Source organism: Crotalus tigris, unplaced genomic scaffold (assembly GCF_016545835.1).
Source record: "Crotalus tigris isolate CLP2741 ecotype Arizona unplaced genomic scaffold, ASM1654583v1 scf7180000017741.1442986301:2390832, whole genome shotgun sequence".
Classification (NCBI taxonomy): domain Eukaryota; kingdom Metazoa; phylum Chordata; class Lepidosauria; order Squamata; family Viperidae; genus Crotalus; species Crotalus tigris.
The window spans coordinates 2,014,037-2,040,780 of record NW_024096608.1 but is presented as its reverse complement, the minus strand read 5'-3'; the positions used below and the strand labels follow the sequence as shown (position 1 = coordinate 2,040,780).

At 46.0% G+C, this 26,744-nt stretch overlaps 1 protein-coding gene across 1 annotated transcript; it reads right to left on the bottom strand.

The window, feature by feature from the left end:
* Nucleotides 1–493: 493 nt before the first annotated feature.
* LRRC49 (leucine rich repeat containing 49) lies at nt 494–26,221 on the bottom strand. The gene is given in 17 exon segments (XM_039340166.1): nt 494–1,257; nt 1,887–2,040; nt 2,797–2,906; nt 5,704–5,889; nt 6,868–7,096; nt 11,885–12,039; nt 12,607–12,690; nt 14,348–14,487; nt 18,013–18,103; nt 19,566–19,712; nt 20,389–20,455; nt 22,194–22,397; nt 22,969–23,053; nt 23,487–23,678; nt 24,715–24,802; nt 25,261–25,323; nt 26,062–26,221. Coding segments are annotated over 17 exon segments (2,259 nt in total). The 5' UTR covers nt 26,119–26,221; the 3' UTR covers nt 494–1,050.
* Between the last annotated feature and the right edge of the window lie 523 nt (nt 26,222–26,744).

The following is a 26,744-nucleotide window of genomic DNA, read 5'->3' as shown; positions in this document are numbered from 1 at the left end:
AATTGGGTCCTCCAACCTGCTTTGGTCAGGAGAATTCTGCTTTGCCCAAGGCATGCCAACGGATTATCCTCCATAATGGAACACCTTCCCTGCCATTAAAAGAAATACACACGTTTCAACAAAACCAGAAGGGAGGAGACCAACCAGGAAGACACGCTGGAGAAAACTAATATTGGCACCAATATTTTTTTAGGGATCACTATCGTTTACAGAAGACCGCCCAAACATTAAGAGCATCCTGACATCCATCCCCCAATATCAGAAGAAGGCAAGTTGCTAAACAGGGCAGAAGAATTTGGGATATAGCAATCTAACTTCAAAGCATCCTCATGACATCATCTCTGATGTCTTTTGGCATGAGCTGAAAACCTTTCTATTCTCTGAGGTTTGTTTTGTGCTTCACAATAAACCTCCGGATACCGTAGCCTTCTAAATATTTCATTTGAGCTTTGCATTTTATTCTTGCACTATTTACTACCAAAAGAACAGTTCCTTTGAGGGTTGTCAACAGAATAGTTTATTAATTTCCAAATCTCAAAAATCCAGTGTTTTCATCTGCAACGTTTCTGCTGCTGTCGCCGCCACCCGCAGCAGCAATAGCACCAGGGAAATAATAAAAATAAAAATAAGAATAAAAATAAGAAACGGTTCAGGATTGAATGAGGGAACTGCAGGTCTTATTTCATTCCAAGTAGTGCTTGAAGAACAGGCAAAGAGTTACAGCACCAGCAAAAAGAAGGAAAAAAAGTGCAAGAAAATAAGGATCCTTTGGCCTCAGGAAAAAAAAAAATTTAAAAAATTGCGTGGTCTGCCTATCTCCGTATTGAGCCAATGCTCATGTACATTAGAACGTGGGGGAAAAAAACCCAAAAATAAATAAATAAAAGCCATCTCATTTAAAAATAGGAAAAGAGTGTATTTTGCTAGGAAAATGAGGCTTTTTCAAGACAGGGTGTTCAAAAGGGTCTCAGAAGGATGGCCACGATAGAGACCGCTGGGGGCCTTGGTGGGAACAAGAAAAACCCAGCTGAGGAATACTGACAGGTGAAGTCACAGTTTTTGCTCAGCCAGGCCTTGCAAGCAGTGCCTCCGGTAGGAATCCTTGTGGTGCATCTCGATCACGGCGTCCCGGACCAGCTCGACGAACATTTGAGGCCAGAACTTCTGCAAGGACTCATATTTCATATGGATGTCGGCAGCTTCCTTCACCAACTCTTGGATGTAGCTTTGGCAGAAGTTCTTCTTCTCCTTCAGTTCCTGCATGGAAGAACCCGGGGTGGAGGGCAACAAGTGGGAAAGACATCCTTGCTGAAAATGCAAATTGTAATTAAAAAAAAAATCAAAGAGAGAGAACAGGGCAGGGGGGGGAGAGGAAGGGCAGCTGGCCTGGTGGTCTCCAGAGAATCAGAGTTACCCAAATGATAAGGTAGCTCCTCTTTCAGGAGGACACAGACTGTGGATTGTCTCTGATCTCCATAGGAAGGAGGAAGAGTCAGGTAAAATTTACAGAGGGAGGGAGGAAAACAGGGAGGGAGGAGAGTGGGAAGCAAGGAAAATAGGGAGGGAGGGAGGGAGGGAAGGTTGGAGGGCGGGAAGGTGGGAGGGAGGGAGGGAGGGAGGGAGGGAGGGAGGGAGGAAGGAAGGAAGGAAGGAAGGAAGGAAGGAAGGAAGGAAGGAAGGAAGGAAGGAAGGAAGGAAGGAAGGAAGGAGGGGAACGACCTAATGCTCAGACATCATGAATTTTCCTGTTGGATCTTAAAATGAATCGTTTCATTTTAGATAAAGAAAACTATATAAGAAGCTGAGAAACAATTGCAATTAAACAAAACAACCCCGATTGAATGGCCTTTCCCCTGCAGACCTCCCTCCGTCCAGACCACTTATACCTCCTGCTTTTCTGTCTGTAAACTCCCTGAAATATAAGTCAGCGTGGATCGGGTGCTGTTTTCTCCTTCAAGCTTCCGGCGGTTGTTGCCATTGTCACCTGCGGTCCCGAATTTCTTTCCTTTGGCCTCCAAAAGAAAACACAATTGTTTCTTCCTGGAGAGAGGCAAGAGAAAAAAATAGATTTACAAGTCTGTCAAATTCTTATCACGGACTGAGACACTTTTCTTTTCGTTCATCCATTTGCTGATGGGAATCTGATTTATTTGTTCCCTGTCTCTGTGAGCTTTCCATGTTCTTCTTTCTCTTTTGTGCCAGAATTTCAAGAACTGCAATTATTTAGGATATGGACAGACAGGACCTGTCACCTGTGTTTGAAAAATACAGCTTGTGAAGCCATCTCCACAAGAGTGAGGAGGAAAGGAGGGATGACATCCAAAACCAAGGAAGGGGGGGGGAAGCTTAAACATGAGTGAAAAATGAAAAAAATAAGAACCAGATAATCAACCTTTCAAAGCATCTTGTTCAGGTCCGACAGAGGAGAAGAGCTGCACCGCCTAGCCAGAGATGCTGAATGCCTACAGGTAGTTCTCGGCTTACAACCATTCCAAGTTACAACAATACTGAAAAAAGGGATTTACAACCGGGTCCTCACACTTACGACGTTTGCAGCATCCTGAGGGTCACGTGACCACCTTTTGCTTAACGACCACGGCCCAAAAGGTCGTAAATCAGGTGTGATTCACTTAACCACCATCTGGGATAGCCACAGAAATTCTGGTCCCAGAGGACTACCTGTGTTCATGCTTATAGCAGGAGGCGTCTCCACCCAGGCCGTCGTAACCACAGATCTCTCCTTCACAATGTAGATGAAAGGGTCCCCCTCCCCTCCGCTTCACCCCAGTCCTTTACCTGCAATCTCCCAGCAGCGAGATCAGCCGGTAGTGGGGCATGTTGGAAGATGCCACGTAGGCTAAGATCCCAAACAGTCTTTCAGCCATGATCACGTCGTTCTGGGTAACCTGCAGAGGAGGAAGAGAAAAGAAAGAAAAGAGAGAGAGAGAGAGAGAGACATCAGACAGACCAAAGTGAAGTAGCTTCAACCCATGATTTAGGGACAGGGTCAAGCAGGGACCTTCAAAGGCCCAACAGCTCTTGTGAGAGAGCCCATTAACCAGTGGAATGAACAATTATTGTGTGGAACGGGAGTTGCACCCAGAAGTGGTGGGTGCTCCATCACTGGGGGCTTTTGGGAAGAGACTAGGCAGCCATTTGTCTGGAATGATATAGGGCAGGGGTCTGCAACCTTGACAACTTTAAGACTTGTGGACTTCAGTTCCCAGAATGCCTCCGCCAGCTCTGCCACAAGTCTTAAAGTTGTCAAGGTTGCAGAGTTATATTCGGAGGCATGATATCCATACATGTTCAAGGAGGCAGGCAGTGGATCCTCTCAGACTTCCAAACTTGCAAACTGTATCACAATCCCAGTGGTTCACAAATAATCAATTTCACACATTGTGTATGTGTGTGTGAGAGGGGGGGGGAGAGGGAGAGAGAGGGAGATAAAATAAATATATACATATACACATTGTCTCAGGGGTACAAGAACAATCCAGCAAGTTCTCAAAAAGTAATTTATGTGGAACTAAGAAAAACGTCAAGAATGCTCTAGTCTTTAGTCTTAGAAATAGAATGGCCTATTTGTTTTATAGCATTCTGAAGCCCTTAAAATGCAACAGTTCCTTCTTGGTGAAGGGAAAAAAAAAGAGTTCCTTCTTTTCTCCTTCTGGGAGGTTTCGACGGAGTTTAGGATTCTGGCCTCTTTCGCCCTCTGCTCCACATTGAACCAACGCCAAGAAAGAACTGTAAAATAAAGCTTTGCACTGCTAAATATATTTCTTATGTTTAATGAGCGATGGGATGCAAGGCCAAGTGTGTAATCGATTATAACTGTTTTCCAAGCCTTTTTTAAAGCTCTGCTGCGTGTCCAGAATCGCCCTTTTTTGAAAGACACCCCAGTTACAAAAGACAGAACACCAGTTCCAAATAAATATTTAAATAAACAAATAAATGAGAGAGATGAGGGAGAGAGAGAGAGAGGGAGAGAGGAGAGAGAGAGAAGAAAGGAAGGAAGGAAGGAAGGAAGGAAGGAAGGAAGGAAGGAAGGAAGGAAGGAAGGAAGGAAGGAAGGAAGGAAAAGAAGAAAGAAAGAAAGAAAGAAAGAAAGAAAGAAAGAAAGAAAGAAAGAAAGAAAGAAAAAGGGTGGGAGAGAGAGAGAGAGGAAGGAAGGAAGGAAAGAAGAAAGGAGAAAGAAAGAAAGAAAAAAAGAAAGAAAGAAGAAGAAAGAAAGAAAGAAAGAAAGAAAGAAGAAAGGAGAAAGGGAGAAAGAAAGAAAGAAAGAAAGAAAGAAAGAAAGAAAGAAAGAAAGAAAGAAAGAAAGAAAGAAAGAAAAAGGGTGGGAGAGAGAGAGAGGAAGGAAGGAAGGAAAGAAGAAAGGAGAAAGAAAGAAAGAAAGAAAGAAAGAAAAAAGAAAGAAAGAAGAAAGAAAGAAAGGAGAAAGGGAGAAAGAAAGAAAGAAAGAAAGAAAGAAAGAAAGAAAGAAAGAAAGAAAGAAAGAAAGAAAGAAAGAAAGAGGTGTGATCTCTCCTTCCCTTCATTTCCCGATTGCACTTTGCTTTATTCCTGATTCCAATTTTCTCATGTTTTTTCCTGTTGGAATTTTTGCTCCGTTCACTGGACACATTTGTTGGCTTATTTGGCAAACAAACACACAGACACACACGCACGCCTTACAAAGAATTTGCACATGTCAGCAGTGCAAGTAGAGTATGAAAACTCATAAGAGCCAACAGTGATTCGAACCTCAGAAAAAGGCAGTGAAATTCTCAAAGTGTTTCTTAGATTGCTGTGTGCCATCAATACATTTTGTCAGACTCCAATTATATTTCACCTCTAGTTATCGACTATGGAAAACCCCATTTCTGCCCTCTCTGGATTCTGTCATACTACAAAGGGGAAGGGGGATGAGCAAAGGGGTTTTATGACTCTCACTTCCTTTGTTACAATTTCAAAGGGACTGAATGTGGATCTCACCCAGAGGACTGACCATAACAATAGGGCCCATCACCTTTCATGTACTCCTCTCTGAAGTTTCCCTTCTGCCGGCAGTGAGGAAAAGGGGGTGGAAATGTAATGCCTGGGATTGTCTCTGGAAGGATGGTGGAGTGGGGGGTGCTGCTTGGGAACACTTAAAACCTTGAATGGTAGGGCTTGGGCCCCAGGTCCTGTCTAGAACGCCTGCAACCATCTTCTCTTAATAAAGATGCCTGATGAAAGAAATATTCCAAGATTTTTGTCTTCTTAAGATGCAAAGTGGGGTGGGTCCTTACACATTTCCTTGCAGGAGAAACTTCTATTTTATTGACAGCAAAAATTCCAGACCCCCTAACCAGGGGTCTCCAACCTTGGCAACTTTAAGACTTGTGGACTTCAACTCCCAGAATTCCCCAGCCAGCAGATGTTTCATGATCCAATTAGGGATGTCTGGCTGGGGAATTCAGGAAGTTGAAATCCACAAGTCTTAAAGTTGCCAAGGTTGGAGACCCCTGATCTAAACCCATCTAACTTGTTCAGGAAATGTATTAGTTCCCAAGACTAAACCATCACGTCACTTGACCCGAAGTGAACCACCATTAGCCTTAGCCACGGTTTATTGTGCCAGACAACATCCAAGAAACTGCGTCTGAAATCTTCCTTAAGCCAGGAAAAAGAACCTGGCCTTGAGACACAAATGCAGTGAGGAAATGTCGATGTTCTTACCTCTAATCCGTTGATCTTTTGCAGGTTAAAATGGTTCAGCCTGAACAGAACGTAAAACTTCCACAAGGTGAAGGTAACCACCGGGTTTCCCTGAGTCTCAACTGTTAACTGCTCGAGCCGACGCAGGTGAGCTAAGGCGTTGAACTGCTGCAACATGGTCAGGTTGGTCTCCTTGAACTTCAAGTGCTGAAAGAGGCAAGCAGAGGAAGACATGAGAAGCGTGAGGATGTGACCCAGCTGGGTCATGAAACGTCTGCTAGAAACTAACCAAGCGCAGAGAGCACCAGGGTCCCCACAGTCCTCCTCCTCTCCTCACTCCCTTCCAGCTCTGATGATGTTGCCTAGTTGGGTCATGAAACGTCTGCTAGAAAACAAACCAGCTCAGAGAGCACCAAGGACCCCACAGTTCAGCCCTGAGCTAGAGAGATTCTCTTCTATTTATGATTACGATGGCCAAAGAGGTTTGAGATGCGCACAGCCAAAAATGGATAGTTTCATTGTCTTGGCCATTATACTCACTGCAACGAGAAGTGGGGACAGTTAACCATTCAGACCTTAAAATGGCAGGGAGAACCTCCTAACCAATAGCCATGAGTCCTGAGGGCTATTTGCAGCTCCTTAATCACAGGAAACAAGCTTGAAATAATAGTTGATGCGGAGAAAAAACAAACAAAAAGAGGCCGATTATCTATTTTCATGTGTGTCCATCTGGAAGCCATCTACTGATGTCCCCAGGGGGCACAAAAGGTGGCCTTAAAAGGGCCCTTAATCTGATCTAGCCTCACCGCTGTGATTTCAAAACAGGCAATTTGTGGCACTTGCTTCCTGCAGGATGTCACACTGGCCACATTTTACTTGGTTCCTAAAAAGGATTCAGGCCAATGCATGGAGGGGAGCCAGAGGTCTACGAGTGGTCAAGATGCTAAGCGGAGTTCCACGTTTAGCGTTCCGTCTGGTATGGAGTACCAGTTAAGAAAGGAAAAATGTATTTATTCATTTATTGGTGTGATGTCCTTGGGTTTCCTGGAGGGATTTTGTGGTTCGTATGCTTGGTCATTCTACTGGGTTTGCAGGTTTCTTACTCTACTTCTGCGTGAACCAATCGAGGCACAAAGGCTTTCTAAGCCTGGCCCAGAGGGTTCAAAGAGGAGAGACGCAACTTGCCAGAAAATTGGGGAACTTGATCTTCAGTTTTGATAGCACTGGGATAATTTCATCAAAGTCTATGAAAATAAAAGAGATGGTAGCGATGTTTCCAGTCGTCTGAACGCTCCAATTCCGGTCCAGGGATTCCAGAGCTCCGGAACCATACAGGCAGAGGGTGTCGCCGTCTATTTCCACCAGGTGAGACTCCAGACCTGGCACAACTTTGCCTAAAAGGGTCTCCAGAGACCTGGAGAGAAAGAGAGAGAATTGTTACGCAGGAGTAGAGCAGAAGGGAGAGGAAGGGAAGAGAGGCCATCGTGTCATCAACCTTCCCTGGCCAGGCGGAAAATTCCTATCCAAGGCTAGGAATATACAGATAGTCCTCCAATTATAACAGTTCCTTTAGTTCAGTGGTTCTCAACCTTTTTAATGCCGCGACCCCCAACCGGTCATAAGTCGAGGACTACTCAACTGGTGCAGCACCGTTTGCAGAATGGGACTTTTGGCGGGCTCAGCAGGGCAGAGACAGCCTGAACAATTCCTATTGGCTTTTGAAAGCCAATAGAATTAGACTCTATTCAAGAGAGTCTATTCTATTGGCTTTCAAAAGCCAATAGAACAAAAGGGAGTAGCACAGCTAAGGAAAAGGGGGGGGGGGGAAATGGCGGACTGCGTTGTTTGGCGACCCCCGTGAAATGGTCGTTCGACCCCAAATGGAGTCCCGACCCACAGGTTGAGAACCACTGCTTTAGTTCAAAGTTACAATGGCACTGGAAAAAAGCGACTTAGGACCGTGTTTCACACTTATGACCATTGCAACAGCCCCCAGGGTCATGTGCTCAAAATTTGGCAAGTGACTCGTATTTAGGACGGTCGCAGCGTCCCCGGTTCACGTGTTCCCCTTGGGCGACCTTCGGACAAGCAAGGTCAATGGGAAAACTAGATTCGCTTAACAAACATGTTGCTAACTTCACAACTGCAGCAATTCGCTTAAGAGCTGTGGCAAGAAAGGATTGTAAAATGGGGCAAAACTCACTTAACAAAGGTCTCGCTTAGCAACAGAAATGTTGGGGCACAATTACGGCCGTAAGTCAAGGACTACTTGTACTATAACAGGGGTCTTCAAACTTGGCCCTTTTATGACTTGTGGACTTCAACTCCCAGGCAGGCTGGCTGAGGAATTCTGGGAGTTGAAGTCCACAAGCCATAAAAGGGCCAAGTTTGAAGACCCCTCTTGCAGGCCATTCCTTGTAACAGGGATCCTCCTTTATCTCACATTCCTAGGTGCCTTGGAAATCTTCTGCTTCAAGGAGGCGGCTCGGTTTTGAATTCCTTCCTTGTTCAGCACTAATTTTTATCTCATTTTTCGGTATCAAATATGCAAGGTGCCCAGCTTCGTTTGATTTCTAAGCACCTTCCCCAAGTAATTTATGGAGGAATCCAACCTTTGTGCCAAAGCCATTTAAAAAAAAAAAAAAAACACTTCACTGATTGGAATCTATTTCTGGAAATATTACCTACGGTAGTCACCACCCCGAAAAGATTGAATGTGGGTTAAATTTGTTCTCTGAACCCCACCGTGCAGATTTCTCGAGCAGAAACGGAATTTTAAAAAGCCTTAGCAAAACCAGGAATAATTGAAAATTACTTTCGTTGCACTGATTGTATTTACAGGCACGGGGTCTCTGCAGGTCCCTTAATGCCATGACTGGCACAATACAGGAGCAAGATAGTGATGGGGTGTATGAACCATCTGCTTCCTTGCAAAAAATAAAGAAATAAGCAGGAAATCCATCTATCAAAGATCCACTCCTAATTGCCATGTTCTTAATCTGGGACTTTCTCCTTGCAAAATACCTGACCTGTGCTGAAATCATGGACTCTCTGGGCCCCTAAAGGATGGCAGCCAAGACTCTGGGACAGACAGACAGACAGACAGACACAGTCCCACAAAGGGCCAAGTTTATCAGGATACTGGTGTAAATTTTAAGAATTGTGCATCCTTTGGGAGATCAGAGAAGGCTCCATGCTGGGTTCAAACCACCCGCTATCAGTGCAGGGAAAGCTCTTTCCCAGCAATACCCCAAGAAGATTCTTGAAGCGTAGGGCACACAAGAGATGGGGAAGCAGGATCCCACCTCCACCTCCCCCCACCCCCCGTCCTGAGTTACAACACTGCTTCACCCTCAGATTCAACTGTCTCTGGGAAAAGGGACAGTAGTTCATTGCAAAGGGTGAACAATCACTTTTGTGCAGAGGCCCCCAATCTTTTAGGCACTGGGGACTGGTTGCGTAGGAAACATTTTTTCCAGGGACCGTGTGTGTGTGTGTGTGTGTGTGTGTGTGTGTGAGAGAGAGAGAGAGAGAGAGAGAGAGAGAGAGAGAGAGAGAGAGAGAGAGAGAGAGAGATTTTGCATGCTACCTAGATCCTGCCCATGTGCATGTGAATCTTCTCTCGCTTGTGTGGCCCGGCTCCTAACAGACACGGACCAGTAGTGGGTTTATGGCTCAGGAGTTGGGGACCCCTGCTCTCGTGGAAGCTCAGAATATGATTCCAACATCCTCACAAACAGGAATATCAATGCTTTATGGAGGGTTAGGGCACAAATGTCCGCTGCTGGCCTGCTTCCAATTCCCAGCCTTCGGGACTGGCTGGAGCCACCTCGTTCCCTCAGCCAGCCAACCAGGGACGGCAAAGAAACCCTGGACTGGGCCACGGAAGGCTCATTTCCTAAAGGCAACAGCTACGGCTTGGGCTCTCCTGCCTTGTGTCAAGGCAAAGAAAAGGCTGTTTTCTTTTAAATGGTTTGATGGCTCCTGTGATTTTGATTTATAGAAATGTAACAGAAGCTCAAATATCTGCAGTCTGGAGAAACCGCTGGCAACGCCCTGCTTGAACCGCGGAGAAGGGAAAGCTTTGTCCACCATTCCAAATCCCCTCGTTCTAGGACACTTTCTTGAACGGCACCCTTCCGAAATACAGGAGGAACTGGAGGCCTAAGTCTTCCTGTCTGGCGCAGAGCCTATCAAACTGGAGCAGAGGACCTTAGCTGGGGTGGTTTCATTTGAGCGCGTGCTTTCTGTGTGCGTGCACACCCGCTTTCGTTTGAGAGGAATGAAGACAGCTAATTCTTCCAACATTTTCCTCTGTGCGAAAGTGAATTACAGTTTCCAGAAGGAATGTGGAAATTTACTTTACACTTCATATTTTACGAGGCAGGGAAAAAAAAGAGAGAGACCGAGTTTAAAAAAAAATATGGCATTCATGATGGAGAAACTACTAAGAATAAACTAGCTTGGGAGGCTTTCCCCAATTGGGTAAAAAAAAAATTAATAATAATAACATTGCTCATAAAATGTTCCTTTAACTGGATGGAGGAGGAAATACCAGAAGCCTAAGCTGGCCTCCTTCTTCAGTTTTTGCCTGGTTCTGGTATAAAGCTGGAGGCAGCAGAGGGCCAAACCGAAGTAACTCCTGCTTTCTTGGTCTTTAAAGAAGGCAGAGATAAATTAATGGCACCTGGAAGGAACCAACATTCAGAGTCAAGCTCACCAGATGTCTTCTGGATGCCATTCAAGTTGTCGTGGTCACCCTTGATGTCCTACATGATCTATGCCAAGGGTGGGGACCCATGGCCCTTTTATGACTTGTGGACTTCAATTCCCAGAAGGCACGCTGGCTGAGAAATTCTGGGAGTTAAAGTCCACAAATCATAAAAGGGCCAAGTTTGAAGACCCCTGTCTTAAGTGTTAAGGTCGCAAAGACAGTGTCAAAGCAAGTACATCCGATGTTAGCCTTTCCTCCTGACACACAAAACACACAGCTTCCACTTTTAAATCCTGAAAGAAGTATTGATGCCCTTACTGCAGAGGAAGTTTTTTTAAAAAAAAAAATTTGTTTTTTTTTAAATAAACTTGAATAAATTATTATTGGCTTTGGCAAACCGATTCAAAGCAACAAGAGACATATACACACACGTCCCGATAATTCCAGAAATTTTCCTATGAATCACCAACCAGTCAGCGTTAAGGAAGAGTTTCTCCTTAAAATAACACAGGTGCCAGAGAGAGAGAGAGAGAGATGGCTCAACGAGGGGGAAGCTGCTCTGAGGGGCCGTGTTGACGGGAGCCAGTCATGCGCAAAGAATTAGCAGCTTCACGCCGTGGGATCTGGCAGGAAACACACTTGTTTGTTGGAGAGTGCACGACTGGTTGTATCTTTTTGTACAATGTGGCCAGTTTGGGTAGGGGGAGGCTAGCAAAGCAGGGGAGGAAAACCAGGATTCAAAAACGATGCAAAAAAATAAATAAAAGAGTTTTGAAACGACACGCAGTCCTCAACTTACAAGCACAATGGAGCCCAAAGTTTCTGTGGCTAAGCGAGGAGACGTTTATTAAGTGCGCTTTGCCCTGTTTGACGACCTTTCTCGCCATGGTTGTAAGTGAAACATTGCAGCTGTTCAGTTGGTGACACGGGCTGTTAAGTGAAACTGGCTCCTCCCTTGACTTTGCTTGTCATAAAGTTGCAAATATGGATCACGTGAGCCCGGGACACTAAGATCCTTATAAGTACGAGCCAGTCGCCAGGTCTTCGAATTTGGATCACGTGGGAATGCTGCAATGGCTGTTTAAGTGTGAAAAACTTGGGCTCAATTGCGGTCGTACGTACCTGGTATCTGCTAGAGAAGGGGTCCCCAACCCCCGGTCCGTGGACCGGTACCGGGCCACAGCATGACAGCAAGTGGGCTACACAAACAAGCAAAGCCCCATCTGTGAGGTGCAGGCAGCACACAAAACCACACACTCTACGGTCCACGGAAAAGCCTCTCTCCTTGGTGAGAGAGGTCCCTGGTGCCCAAAAGGTTGGGGACCTGTGCGCTAGAGGTTAGGTGAGTGAGCATGGCTGGCTGAGGAATTCTGGGAGTTGAAGTCCAGGCCTCTGAAAGCTGCCAAGCTTGGGAATGCCGGACTAGGCCCCGCTGGAGGAAAGAGACCTTGGATTGCTAGTCCTGGAGCAACCTAGGCAATTCCCTACCTGCCCTCCTCGGGAAATTCACAAGCCGCATTCCTGTTGTTCTGGCAGGGCTCCTCGCCTTGGACCGGCTCCTGGTTCGAAACCTTCAGGACCAGACGGTTCTGCTGGATTTCCCAGTGATGGGCGATGTTGCAGATGGTTAACCGTTTCTTCTCCTGAAAAGCGATGGAGAGATAACCAAGTCCAGACCGACACTTTGGAGCAGGTAAAGTTGCCCAGTTTGAAAAAAACCACCGATTTAGTCTTCGTGATGATCTTGGCAGCTGAGCAGCTTTTCAAGACGGAGAGCTCCTCGTCCTGGGAATCCCTGAATTGCTGAGCAGTTTCGACCGAAGAGAGGATCTGCAGCTCAGGGCTGAACTGGGGGGGGGGGTCCTTGCTGCTCTCTGAGCCCGGGGGTTTTCTTGCAGATGTTTCATTAGGTAACTAACTAGTATCATCACCCCAGCACTGATGATGTTACCTAGTACAGTAATAAAATGTCTGCAGGAACATCACCAAGCTCCGGGAGCACCAAGGACCCCGCAGTTTTGAGTCTGGTGGAAACCTGGCCATTGTAGGACTGTTATGGGAGAAGGAAGCAAGCGATGAAACCATCACGCCAGAAGGAGACAGTGGTGGACAACCCTAACCTGTCTCTGTCACCGTAAGAAAGAAAGGGTTGTTGGGATGGGAGATAACCAGGAATTGAGGTTTGTTAGCTTGCATCCTCATAAAGATACCTTTAACAAAGTCTGCCTGTGACTTTCACGCCTTTTCTCTTCCTCTTTTCGTAGGGCAACGGATGCCAGGCGCCGTTCTTCTTCCTGGATTCAAACACAGACAAAAAACAAGCACCCACTTTTCCCCAAGGCTCACAAAAGAAGTCAGGGGTCCATTAAAATCACCAATTAATGTCTTTTTTATCAAGAGTAGGGCTCCCTAGTATGATTTCCTCCACCAAGGAAAGGACTTATCTGCCTCCGTTACTCTATCCTAGCAAGATGGACGATCCTTTCGCTTTAGAGGGGAATTCCTAGAGGGAAAACAAATATTATAGTCCCTTAATATACATGCTGCACAACGCTGCAAAATACAAGCAAGCATTTGGCTTTTTTTCCCCCAGCTGGCTCTTAAACCAAACAAGAGGAAAGAACAGCAATTGCTAACAGGGGAAAGTTTTGAGAATAACAGTAATGGGACAACAATCATTTTTATACCGTTACATGTCAGTCCCTCCCAGCATCCAAAATGCTTTTTCTGTGTCTCCCAGTAAGAAATCCTCAAAATGCACTTGCTTTGAATTTTCCACTGCAATTTTTATAACAGTTGGGGGAATGTTTCTCAAACAAAATCAATTAATATTAATTAGGGTTTTTCTAATGTTTCAGTCCTATATGGGTTACCTCCTAAACAGACGGTCTTTTTAAATAACTGCAATCACTCTGAACAGCTCTGATCCCAGATTTACTTCTAAATAAGAGGTCTGGAAGGCTGAAGCTGAAACGTGGAAGATTCTAAGTAGGAATAATCGGAAAATAACTCCAAATGTGTATTTGCTAATTTCTTTTCACTCGCTGTCTCTCTTCCTCATCTCCCCTGTTTGATCTGCAAGATTCCTGGGGCATGGATCATCATTTATACACGGAAGAGCAGGGGAAGACTAGGACATCTTCAACCCTTCTGTCCCCATGCAGAAGCATAAAACAGGAATCAACTCTTCTATATTGGGTTGGGGCACCCCCTGATGGACATTATGCACCAATTCTTGGCTTGACCATTTCAATTCCAGATAAACTCAAAAGTAAAGTTTCAAGTCAAAAGCATCGAAAACCAGGGCCTTGGGTAAAAAAAAAAAAAATCTTGGCAAGCTGGCTGGGGAATTAAGTTGCTGAGGTTAAGGAATGCTGTACGCTCTTTGCTCTGAAAAATGCTGTGTAAATTAATGGTCAGAATACAATGGCTAATTAAACCGTGAAAGATCTTATTAAAAAAAAATCTTGCTTATTTAAAAGCTCAAGGACAGGCAACTCAAGGACTCTTGCTGAAGCCTCATCCCGACTTTACAGGGCCTAAGAGCAATCCTTGCCTGCCCTAAATTTAAGCAACAGCTTGTCTCCCCAGATTCAAAGGCCGCTTGGCATTTTCCCCCAAAATTTACAGCTGTCAAAATGTTTCATTTCATTTAAAATTCAATGTAATGCCGCTAAGTTAAGAATTGTGGGTTCCTTCACGCTCTCTGAGCTTGGTGGTTTCCTTGCAGATGTTTCATGACCAAACTAGGTAATATCATTAGTGCTTGTTAAGAATTGCATTGAAATGTTCGGGGATAAAAGAGGGGGGGAGGGGGAGGGAGGGGGAGGGAGGGAGGGAGGGAGAATTTTTATCCTGGTCTTCTTTTGAGAATAAGGATACTCTAGTGCTGAATGGGGACCTGAAAAAGTGCTCAACTGCCGGAAACCCTTCTCAAATGTCCTTGCTTACTGTGATTTTTTTCATATCCAGCTGTCGGAGCTGCATCATATGATGGAGAATGGTCGGCTTGTAACATGCCTCCTGCGCTATGGGGTTGCCATCTAGGGTGAGTTCTGAAATAGAGGTCGAGTCTGCCAGGCACAAGATGTCTTCCACGCTGAACATAAAGGGGGAGAAAAGAAGAAATGAACCCCACAGAAACTCAGACAGCTGCAGCTGCTGGCCCTGACCTGTCTTAAAAGAATCCCACAGCAATTGACCCCCCCCATGTTACATAAATGTGCATTTTGGGAACAAGTTGTCAATGTTATGCGGTGTAGTCTTTATTTACTTATTTATCTACCCAGCTGAACCATGCATAATGTAGTATTTGAAATAGTGGGATCTCTGAACGGTGTATTCTGCTAAACGAAGGAGGCTAAGGAGACGGACGTTGAAGCAAGGAAGTGATCAGGAAAAAAAATGTAAGAAGGCTTTTAAGGAACTTTCGGAAAACTTTTAAAATGTGTGGACTTCAACTTTCATGCTGGCTAGGGAATCCCCTGCTAGCTGGGGGATTTTGGGAATTGATGTCCGCATCTGCTAGCAGGGGAACTCTGGGAGTTGAAGTCTTCTGGGGGTGTTTCTTGTCTGGATTAACTCGCAAGGCTGACATCCATCAATCATTCAGCCAAGGAAATATACTCCTCCCTTACTGAGAAGTAATTCAAATAAGGCTGACCTCAGCATGATTTCCAGGCTAAGGTAGGATGGAATGGAAAGTCCAAACTGTTCATTTGGGAGGTGACCTTCAAGCCACGCTCTCCCCTGGGCCAGCCTTGAGACCACCTAACAGGGCCTGGAATTGGGTTGGCAAGGAAGTGACTGCTTGTCAGCACCACAGCCAACGTCTGGGAAATCTGCATGATGGCCGACTGCCAGAATGCAGCTAGGAGGCAATCTATGCCAGGAGTTTTCCAGGTCCATAAGAGTGCCACCTCCAGCAATACCTCCCCCCTAATCCTTGGGGCAGGTCCTACTCAAGAGTAGGAGCCCCAGTCTCGGAGAGTGGCTAAGATAGGTAGATAGCCTCAGAGTGGGGTTGCAGGATCTTGGAAAGCTCTCACGAGAGCAGAGATGAACAAAAAAAAATCAAGGGCAATTTCATTTAATTTTCCTTTTTCTCAACTTTCCATTTCCAATGCAGCTGGCCTTTTTTCAAGTCTGGACCATTTTTGCTCCTATGTTTCAGCACCCAGGGAATTTTTCCAGTATAAGCTTTTCCAAATACATACATTTTTGCCATTTAAAAAAAAAAAAACACCCATGAAAGGCAAGATTAACCTTGCTTTGAATGAATGGAATGAAATCTCTACATCTCTGCTCCCAGACAGATAAGATTACTTTGACTCAACTCTGCTTCAGAGTTTCTTAAGTAAATAGTACTTTTTTAAAAAAAAACAAGTTCTCTGGGTTTTTTTTGTTATTGTTTTTACAAAAGACTCACACGGTTATTACAGCTTCTTGCCCTCCAGGTATTTCAGGGGCTTTTTAACATTTACAGAAGCTTAGAGAAACATTCCTTTCCCTTAGCAATTTGAGGGTTCCCCCTCCCTTCCAAAGAAACCTGGGACCTGCCCCACCTCTTTTCCAACAGCAGCGCTGCATGGCTAGGCTAGAGGAATCCTCACCAAAGGGCCCAGATGCAACTTTGCAACTGCCAGGCGGGATGGATGATGTCAGCCACACTAAAACAGAAAATGATCTTCTGCAGAGCTTGCCTCCCACTGCAAGCAGACCAGGGAAAGGCTGCAGTCTTTCAACCCTCGCAAGGCTATGTGGGTCCCGGGACTATATGTGTGTTCAGCAGGCAATGACTGAAGCATGCTAGCCCTCAAACCCACACAGGCCGTGCAAGTGTGGTAGGATCAGACGCAGCTTCTTTGGATTCGGCACTGGAGGCTGCTGTATTCGTGTCTAAGTGATACCGCCAGGTTTCAAGCAGTTTTCTTTTCCATTTTGTTGCAATTCGATAATGGAACAGATCACCTGAGGAGGTGGTGGCTTCTCTGCCGGAAGAATTGAAAACAGTGCTCCTCAACCATGAGAACTTTAAGAGGAGTGGACTTCAACTCCCAGAATTCTGTTCTGGCTGGGGAATTCTGGGAGTTGAAGTCCACCCCTCTTAAAGAAGTTCCTGTGGTTGAGAAACAATGCTTTAAGCCAGTGGTTCTCAACCTTTCTAATGCCATGACCCCATAATACAGTTCCCCATGTTGTGGTGACCCCCAAGTGGGTGTGGCCACCAATAAGAGGGAGTAGGACAGCTAGGAAAAAGGGAAAAAAATGGCGGACAGCGTGGTTTGGCGACCCCCGTGAAATGGTCGTTCGACCCCAAATGGGGTCCCGACCCACAGGTTGAGAACCACTGCTTTAAGCAGTGGCTGGATGTGTCTCTGTTCAGGGATGTTGTGATAATGAATTCCTGCACCGGAACAGGGGGTTGGACTAGATGATCTTCAACATCTTTTCCGCTCTGGGGTATGTCTCTTAGTACTACTAAACCTCAAGAACATTAAAGTCACAAAATAGTCCCAGAGGGGCCCAATTTGAAGTGTAACTGGCATGGATCATTGTTACAAGTCAGTCAGCTCCATATCTGAAAAATGGAAGGAAACCCACCCACCCCCAAGTGCCCAACTAGTTTTGAGAGGGTGAGAATGAACTCTTCCCCAATCCCCTGAGTCCTTTGGGATTGGGCGGCATATAAATAAAATTAAATAAATAAACACACCCATCACCCCCAGGAGAGGAGCCTGGCGGAACATCTGATGCTTACAAAAAGAGACCGGAAGATTCAGTGAAGACTGAGCAAAACATATTAAGTCTGCAACGTGGGGGGGGGGGGACTTGCAATCATCAAGAGGTGTTGCAGTACAGAATTACATTTACACGCCCACACAAATAAGGCATCGCAGAAAAGGAGAAAAGAATTCACACCCCTTTCACTTCAAGGGAGGGCAGGGGCGCAAAGAAAAGCATTAGCCCTGAAGTCTAAAATAGCTCAGCAAGGAACAGGAGGTATGTCGGTTAACAAAGACTGTGCTGGAAACCTGCACAGCTGGAACCCAGGAACTTCAATTATAAGAAAACTCCGTTTATTTTCAACCTGTCGGAAGGAGAATGGGCTGCGTATCCTAAACCCCTTCTTGGCACTGTTTCATACAAGGAGCATCATACTGACTCACAACAGATCTTCCTGAATCTGAAGAATCGGGGAGCAGGCTTTTTTCTCTTTGGATCCCGTGGCATCCTATATTTTTCCATCTCCCCTTTAAGGAACCAGAACGCCGAACAAACATGAGCCGGTGAAAGAGAAGCAGAGAACTTCCCGTCTGTCGCTTAAAAAAGCGTAAAATAGGTCTGTTTGGAAACACGTTTGCTTCATGATCTTTATGAAGTTCCACATTTTCTGTGGAGATTCTCAGTCATCCAGGTCAGGGCTGTCCCAAAGTTGCTTTGTCCAAAAGGCAACTGGACTTCCTTTAACAGAAAAAAAAGCCCAGTTGCCTTGGGGGGAAAAAAAAAGCAGCTTTGGGACAAGTTCCACCCATTCTGACCACTTTTTCCTATCAGTTAGACCCAAAGCCCCTTTGCAGAAGACCTGGGATGGATCCCCCAAGGAGGAAAGCAACCCGAGAGGCGAGAGAGAGGAGAAAACGGATGGCCTTACCCGTTGTTGAAGCTGAGGAAGAGACGCTGCAGGCTGGGCAGGGTGTCCACATCCCGAGAGGAGAGAGCAGAGGCGAGCAGGCAGAACTCCTGAGCAGGATGGGATGGTGACTTCGACTTCCGTGGCGCAGGTCAGAATGAAGGCAGAGCCCCTTGGGGGGGGGGGAACCACGCTGTGCGGCTTGCGAGGGGAAGAGGGGGAAGGCGGAGAAAAGAGAGGTGGGGAGGCAGGCCGGGGTGCCAGAGGTAGCAGCTGCTCCCTGGCTGTCTGAAAGCCGGCCGGCTGGTCTCTCTCTCTCTCTCTCTCTCTCTCTCTCTCTCTCTCTCTCTCTCTCTCTCTCTCTCTTTGTCTTTCTGTTTCTCTCTATATATTTCTCTCTCTTCTCTTTCTTTCTCTCTCCCTATTTCTCTCTCCCTCTTCTTTCTTTCTCTTTCTGTCTCTCTGACTCTGAGTCTCTGTGTCTCTGTCTGTCTCTCTCTCTCTCTCTCTCTCTATCTATCTATCTCTCCCTCCTTCTCTCTCCCTCTTTCTTTCTCTCTCTCTCTCTCTCTCTCTCTCTCCCTTGTGCTGTCTCAGCATTCCAGGAGGGGTGGGGAGGGATGGCATGGTGCGCAAGGAGGAGGGGTGGAAATGTGCCGCAATGAACAGCAGGCAAAATAAAACAGGATTGCTGCCTCTTCCTGCATCAAACTGCCAAGTCATGCAGGGACTGTCTCAGAGGCAGGCAGGCAGGCAGGCAGGCAGGTGGGGCCTTTAAGAAGTGGGTCTCCCACCTGCGGCTCTTTGCTAGAATAAAGCCGGGGTGGGTGGGGGAAAGAAGAAGGGAGAAATGGGATAATTTCCAGTTTTGCAAGGGAACAGCTTGAAGAACTGTGTGTTGTGGGGGGAGGGGGGAGAGGGAAGAAGAATACAAGTGGTCCTCCATTTACAACAATTCATTTAGTGACCGTTCGAACTTACAACGGCACTGAAAAAAGTGTCTTAGGATCATTTTTCACACTTAACGATCGTCACCGCGACCCCCAGGGTCAGGTGATCCAAATTCAGATGCTTGGCAACTCACTCCCATTTATGACGGTCGCAGTGCCCCGGGGTCACGCGATCCCCTTTGGCGGCCTCCCGACAAGCCAGCGGGGAAGCCAGATTCACTTAACAACCCGTGTTATTAATTTAACAACTGCAGTGATTCATTTAACAACCGAGGCCAGAAAAGTCATAAAAGGGGGCAAACCTCAAACTTAACAAACGTCTCCCTCAAGAACAGAAGTTGTGGGCTCAACTGCAGACCTCGTAACTTGAGGCCTACCTGTACGGGAGTTGGAAGGGACCTCGGAGGTCTTCTAGTCCAACCCCCTGCCCAAGCAGGAGACCCTCTACCGTTTCAGTCTCCAGTGACGGGGCAGAAGCACTCTGCCAGCTGCAGATCAGCCCCCCCCCCCCCGAGCAGAGGGCATCTTCTTCTCTGCCAGGGAAAGCCCCCTGAAGGGGCAAGCCGGGTTTGGTTCAAGGGGGGCTCACCACCAATCTGATCTTATTGTAGCGGAGGTTGAGCTCCAGCAACGAATCCAGGCCGCTGAGGTTTCCGACGTGGGTCAAGCAATTTCGCGCCAGGTTCAACATTCGGAGATCTCGTAAGTGACTCAGGTTTTCTATGAGGGAAATCTGGGAGGGGAGGGGGAGAGTCACTTACTCTTGGACCCGCCCGTCTCCCACCCAAAACCCACCGTCAAAGAATGATTCTGTGGAATTTCTCTTCAGAGATCAAAATTATGTGCCAGGATGCTGTAGCGATGACATTGTGCCATGTGCATTCTTTAATTAGAGCAGTGTTTCTCAACCTTGACCATTTTAAGGCATGTGGACTTCAACTCCCAGAATTCCACAGCCAGCATTGCTGGCTGTGGAATTCTGGGAGTTGAAGTCCACATGCCTTAAAATGGTCAAGGTTGAGAAACACTGAATTAGAGCATCTTATGTGCTTATTCCCTTAATGTCTCTAAATGGCCTATAAAGAACAGTGATACTCAGAGGTTCCTGGCTTCCCAGCTCTCCACTTCAACCCAGTTTAAATCACCCATCAGTTAAACATCTGACCTTAGCAACTTTAAGACTGGGGACTTCAAGCCCCAGAATTCCCCTGCTAGCCGTGCTCTTCCTATATAGCGGAGCAGGCAAAACAAGGAATAGCCCACCAGGACTCTTCCGATATATCCTTTACCCCCCCCCCCCAATCCTTGGATACTGTCTTCTCTTTACCCAGGGTGCAGGGAAGTAGTAGTCCCTACTAACTGCCAGCTGATAGTTATTTCCCACCCCAACTGCAAATGCTGAATCCTACCTGATTGCCATGAAGATCCAGGACATCAAGGTTTACAAGATTATCCAGGTTTGAAATCCTCCTTATTCTGCAATGGCGAAGAAGCATTTGAAGTGGGTGGAAGGGGAAAAAAAGAAAAAGACATTATGGTGTCAATCAAGAAGAGCTAAAGGATCTTTTGCCCTGGGACAGGAATTCCAGGCTGTCTGGGTGCAGCATTTGAAAGCTGGAACAGCAGAAGTGTAAGAGCTCATTCACCTCTGCGTGAAATGGGAATGTCCGTACGTCAGAGGCAAAAAAATAGAAAAAGGGATTTCTGATTTCAATAGAAGAGATTCTTTGTGGCTCAGGGTTGAACTGTGGGGTCCTTGGTGCTCTCTGAGCTCGGTGGGTAATTCTAGTCTGGAAGCTTTTGTGTGGCTTTGGGGGAGGGGGGAGAGGCAGAGGAAGTAAATCCTGATGACCTGGAATCACAGACTGGTGGCAGTTGGAGGCTTCCAAGTCCTCTTCCCAGCCTCTTTGCTCCAATGGAGAAATGTGAGCGTGGAGGGTTACCCCAGAGGAAATCCACCATTCTACTCTAATCCAAAGGTCTTGACATTTTTAGGCTGAAGGAACGCAGGTGATCTTTATTTGTCTGCAGGTGGCTTGTTCCATTTTTGTATCTGGACTTCTGGACCGAGTTTTAAGAGGGCTTTCAGAAGCAACGGTAATATGGGGGGGGGCTGATATTCCTCCCCCTGGAAACACGGCTCCAGATGAAAGATGGGGAGATGTCCCGAGATGGCGGTGGACGTCGAGAGAGGAGCAGGATCTCAGCTCGGCAAGAAGCAAGGACTTTTCACACCCAAAAACGGTAAACTCTCCCACCAGCCTTGTGTCTATGGAGATTCTCAGTCATCCGGGTTTTTCAGGCGGCAACTAGACTTGCTGTTTTTCCTTGAAGACGCTCCACTTCTCATCCAGAACTGAAGAACCTTTATTTATTTATTTATTTATTTATTTATGAGACTTATATACCGCTTTAAGTGCAAGCACTCTCTAAGCGGTATACACCAGTAAGCAATGTATATATATATTTACATTGCCCCCAACAATCTGGGTCCTCATTTGACCTACCCCGGAAGGATGGAAGGCTGAGTCAACCTTGAGCCGGGGAGATTTGAACCGCTGACCTGCTGAACACAGTCAGCTAAAGTGGCCTGCAGTACTGCACTCCAACTGCTGTGCCACCTCTATTCTATTCTATTCTATTCTATTCTATTCTATTCTATTCTATTCTATTCTATTCTATTCTATTCTATTTATTTATTTATGAGACTTATATACCGCTTTAAGTGCAAGCACTCTCTAAGCGGTGTACACCAGTAAGCAATGTATATATATATATATATATTTACATTGCCCCAAACAATCTGGGTCCTCATTTTACCTACCCCGGAAGGATGGAAGGCTGAGTCAACCTTGAGCCGGTGAGATTTGAACCGCTGACCTGCTGAACACAGTCAGCTAAAGTGGCCTGCAGGACTGCACTCTAACTGCTGCGCCACCTCGGCTCTTGGATGAGAAGAGAGATGTCTTCAAGGAAAAACAAAAAAGCCCATTTGTCTCTTGAAAAAGCATCTTTGGGACTCTCACCAGACCGAAGTAGATATAGCCATCTAGCCTGGGCTCAGAAAGTAAACCAGTTCTGGTTAAATCTCGATTGGAGGTCTGCCGCAAAAGCAGAATTCTACCCAAAGCAGCTGAATTCAGCCCCGGCCAGCCCCGAAATAAAACCTGCCCAAAGAACGCTGCTTTTCCAAATGCAGCTTTTGTTTCTTTACCTGTTATTTCCCAGTGACAGGACCCGGAGACACCTCAGGGTGGAAAGGCCGCTGATTTCTTCGATCTGGTTGTCGTACAAGTCTAAGAAAATCAGGTGCTGCAAGTTGGAGATGTTCTGGATTCGAGTGATGAAGTTGTGCTGGAAGCTCAGGAGGCGAAGGTGCTCTTCCCCGTCAATGATGGGGCAAACGGTCAGCTTCTGCCTGGGAAGGAAGTTCCAGAGACAGCTCTAAGAAGGAAAGGGGAAGCTGGCCGCCCAGGGATCACTCTAATCGGGGCCCCAGCTCAGTGTTTCTCAACCTTCCTTGGCAGCTTTAAGCTGTGTGGACTGTGGAGCTGGCAGGGGGATTCTGGGAGTTGAAATCCACGCCGGTTAAAGCTTGCCAAGGTTGAGAAACAGGGCCTTGGAGAGTGGAGGGAATCAGCAACCTAAAACTAAAGTGAGCCTCCGACCAAACGAAGCATATCCGCATAATTTTTCAAGATTTTGAAACGGTACCCTATGTTTAAAAAAAACTGTAAAAGCTAAGGAAGAAGGAGAGAGGAAGAAGGGAAGGTGGCAGACAGGAGAGGGAAAACAAGAGCAAGCCTCCTAAAATGAAAGTCTTCCTAGCTCCCTAAATCCATCTGTTAAAGCAGAAGATAAATTGCAATCATCTGTTAGTTCCCAACCTGGGAAACAGGGATTCAAATGCTCCAGAGGTTTGCAGCCAATGTCCAGCTGCAAACATCTGCAGCAAAGACAGTTGCCCTCCCCTCCCTCCTTATTTTTACCTTTCGAGGGTCATCCGGTCCGAAAGCTGGATCTTCTCTTCTGTCGAGCGGTACACCAAAGGAAATCCTGTGTCCCTATAAATATCTAACGGGGGAAATGAAAACATGTCTTCAATTACCAACATTCAGACCATTTTTTAAGCCAGGGCAGCCTTTCCAGTTTCCCATGGAGCATCCTGGTTTTGCCACAAAGGAAGGGACCATCGTGGTTAAAGGCACCGGGCTAGAATCACAGAGCTGGAAGGGACCTTGGAGGTCTTCTAGTCCATCCCCCTGCCCAAGGCCCTGCTCTCCCAGAAACTGGGAGACCATGAGCTCTAAGCACAAAGCCAGCTGGGTGACCTTGGGCCAGTCGCTTCCTCTCAGCCCTAGGAAGCGGGCAAGGGCAAAGATTTAGTAACTGTTTAGAGCAGAGCCTCTTCAACTTGGAAACTTTCAAATGTGTGGGCTTCAATTCCCAGAATTCCCGGGCCAGTTTGGACCATAGTTGCATTAGCCCTGTCGATCTGCAGAATTACCTGGGCTATTTGCACTAACATTATGGCAGTCCTGTTGAATTCGGTACTTCAAAGGGTTCGGAAAAGAGCCGTCTCCGCAGACTGTGAGAGAACCCGGGCCATATTTCACTTCCAAACTAGGGATATCAGCAAAATTAGCTGCGATGGGGATGCAGACTTTTTTACTGCGTGACAAAGGACTTAATCTTCCATCTGCTCGAAGGAGAAAAAAAAGGATTATTTGTCCTCAAGCCTGAAAAGACTAATCAAATTCTATAGCCTTTCAGACTCCTGGGCATATATGAGCCTCTGAAAATGGCAGGGCTGATTATGTCACCATTCATGTACTGTTCTGCAGTCCTCTATGCCAGGGGTCTCCAACCTTGGCAGCTTGAAGACATGTGGACTTCAACTCCCAGAATTGAAGTTGGCTGGCTGGGGAATTGGCTGATTGGGGAATTCTGGGAGTTGAAGTCCACAAGTCTTCAAGTTGCCAAGGTTGGAGACTCCTGCTCTATGCTATTGAATTGTAGCCCTCACCTTATAACAATAAGTTGGATAGCCCTCAACTTATAACAATTCATTTCACAATCGTTTGAAGTTACAATGGTACTGAAAATGGGACTTGCAACCAGTCCTCACACTTATGACCGTCCCAGCATCCCCAATCGTGTGATTAAAATTTGAGAGCATGGCAACCGGGATGCCTTTACGTCCCAGGGCCACATGATCACCATTTAAGATTTTTCACACTTATAATCATTGCAGCATCCCCCCCTACCATGGTCATGTGATCAAAATTCAGACACCTGGCAACTGACTCCTATTTATGACCTCTCCATTGTCCTGGGATCATGTGATTACCTTGTGCAACCTTCTGACAAGCAAAGTCAATGGGGAAACCAGATTCACTTAACAACTGTGGCAAGAAAGATCGTAAAATGGAACAAAACTCACTTAACAAATATCTCACTTAGCAACATCAATTTTGGTCTCAATTGTGGTCATTAAGTTGAAGCATAAAAAATCAAGCAAAATATATAAAGCGAAAATAATTAAAAAGTGATCCCCTTTCTCAATATCAGAATGTGATCTTTGTGATGCCACCGAAAGGACCACGAAAAGTTTTCTGCTGTTTTTTTTTAAAAAATGAGATTCTATCTCATCTCAAAATGCGAGAATTACAGACACGTTTCTTATGTCCCTTGTTAGCAATCTTGATTTTTGACAGCAAACTTCCCAAGAATACCTAGTTTTCCAGGGTGGTTTTTTTCAAGGTCATGCTGCAAGAATCGGTTGTGGAGATAGGGCTGTTCTTTGTGCAATCTCAGCTCCAGCTGCAATACAAAATGTGAGAAGGAAAAGGCATTATGCACCTTATGAAAACCCAAAGAAAACGGATTCGCCCAAGAAACACTGAAAGTATGAAACACAGAAGATTTTAAGAGGAGTAGTGAGTTGCAGTGACGTGTCCCAAATTATGTCATGTGAAGGCTAAAACAGGACAAAGGGTTTTTTTGCAAACCTCTTCCCATTCAATAGGACTGAATTTTGTTACCGCTTCTTTATTTAGGATAGTTTTATTAATTCCAGCACAGGGATGAATGTGCTTGGGAGTTGTAAAATGTGCTCTCCACAACATAAAGCATGCAAGAAGCCTAACCATAAAAAAGCAAAAGGCAGCACATCTACGCACCCACATCAAAAGGCATCACAAAACACCAAATTCACTACACAACTTCAGTCAAAACCTCAGAGTTCTCTAAAATATTTATAATAAAAATTCAAGTCTCACAGCTCTGGTTCTTTCTGCCGACGACGTACTTTGGAGAACCAGCTGAACTCCGTAATTGTTGGCCTGTCAACAAAAAAGGAGAATTAACCTTTTATTAATTAACAGAGAGAAGAGCATTTCAACTGAGAGTTGCTTTAGGTAAATGGGGTGAAAAGGGTTGCTAGAATCATGCATGCATAAAATAGGGGGTATTTCATTCTGGTGGCCTTTGGGGAAAAAAACCAATTTTTCAAATACATTTATTTGGTAAATTTATATCGCTATCCATCTCACATGAGTGACACTGAAGGGGTTGAAAACACAAAGCAATATGATGAAACGAACAAAAAATAGCAGAAATCTACCACAAAGCATTAAATATTTAACAAAAAAAAATTTAAAAAATCAAATAAGTACCAAAACTGAAAATATTAAAAAGGAAAAATATTTAAAATAAAGAAGTTTCAAAACAATTAAAGTAAAATAATAATAATAATAATTAAAACATTAAATTAAAATAATTAAAAATCATTTTAATTTAAGGTGAAAATTTAAAAAAAGTATTAAAATAAAAATAATTTAAAATGACAATAGACAATAATTAAAATAAAATTTAAAGAATTAAAATTTGAAACATGGAAAGCAACATTATTTTTTTATTATTTTTTTTTAATGACTAGGAGGAGGAGGAAGTGGGGGAGGGGGAGCTGCTCACAATGGCCTTCCCCAGTAGGGGAAAGGCTACAGCCCCCATGCTCCACACCCCCGGCTGCGCCTCATGGGACCCGTAGTCCCCGGCCCTCAAGGGGCCCCCTGGCTTACCGAGACGGTGTGGCCCGGCCTTCCTACCCCGGCGGGCCGGCATTTGCTGGGCACCATGACAACCACTCCCGCCGCCGCCGCCGCCGCCGCCGCCACAACAAAGCGCGGAAGTGGCCGCAGCCGCCGCCGCCTCCTCTCGCGCGCTCCTCCCGGAAGCCGCCGGGCAGTTGCCGTGGCAACGCCCACTTCCGGGTACGCTTTGGACAGCCACCACCCAAGGAGCAAAAAGGGGATGCGGGCTCAAGGCATCAATAAGCACTTCGGGTTCCCAGTGGACGATCCGTGAGGGGAAAAACGAACACGCCGTCCTAAATGAACCGGACGTTGCAATTGGGGCGGGGGGGGAGAGAGAACGCCTTAGGTGGAGCCGCTGCGTGGGAACAGATTGCAATTCGAGTGGGAGGGCGGCGGGGGCAGCGAATGCGCCCATGCACTGCCCCACCAGTCTGGCCTGAGAGGAGGCCCTCCCAGGCCAGAGAGTATAGCCTGATCCTGCTTTGGGTGCTCCTAAGGGTCGAGTTGCCTGCAGAAGCCACGATGGGCAGACCATGGTTAGCTTAGCATACTTGCCTAATGAAACACCTATTTCTTTATGGGGTCCGGCGACACACAAAGGTCTGAATCCACGGGTTTGCCTTGGGCAAAGCCAAGTTCGCAAGAAAGGTAAGCGCCTTTGATTGCTC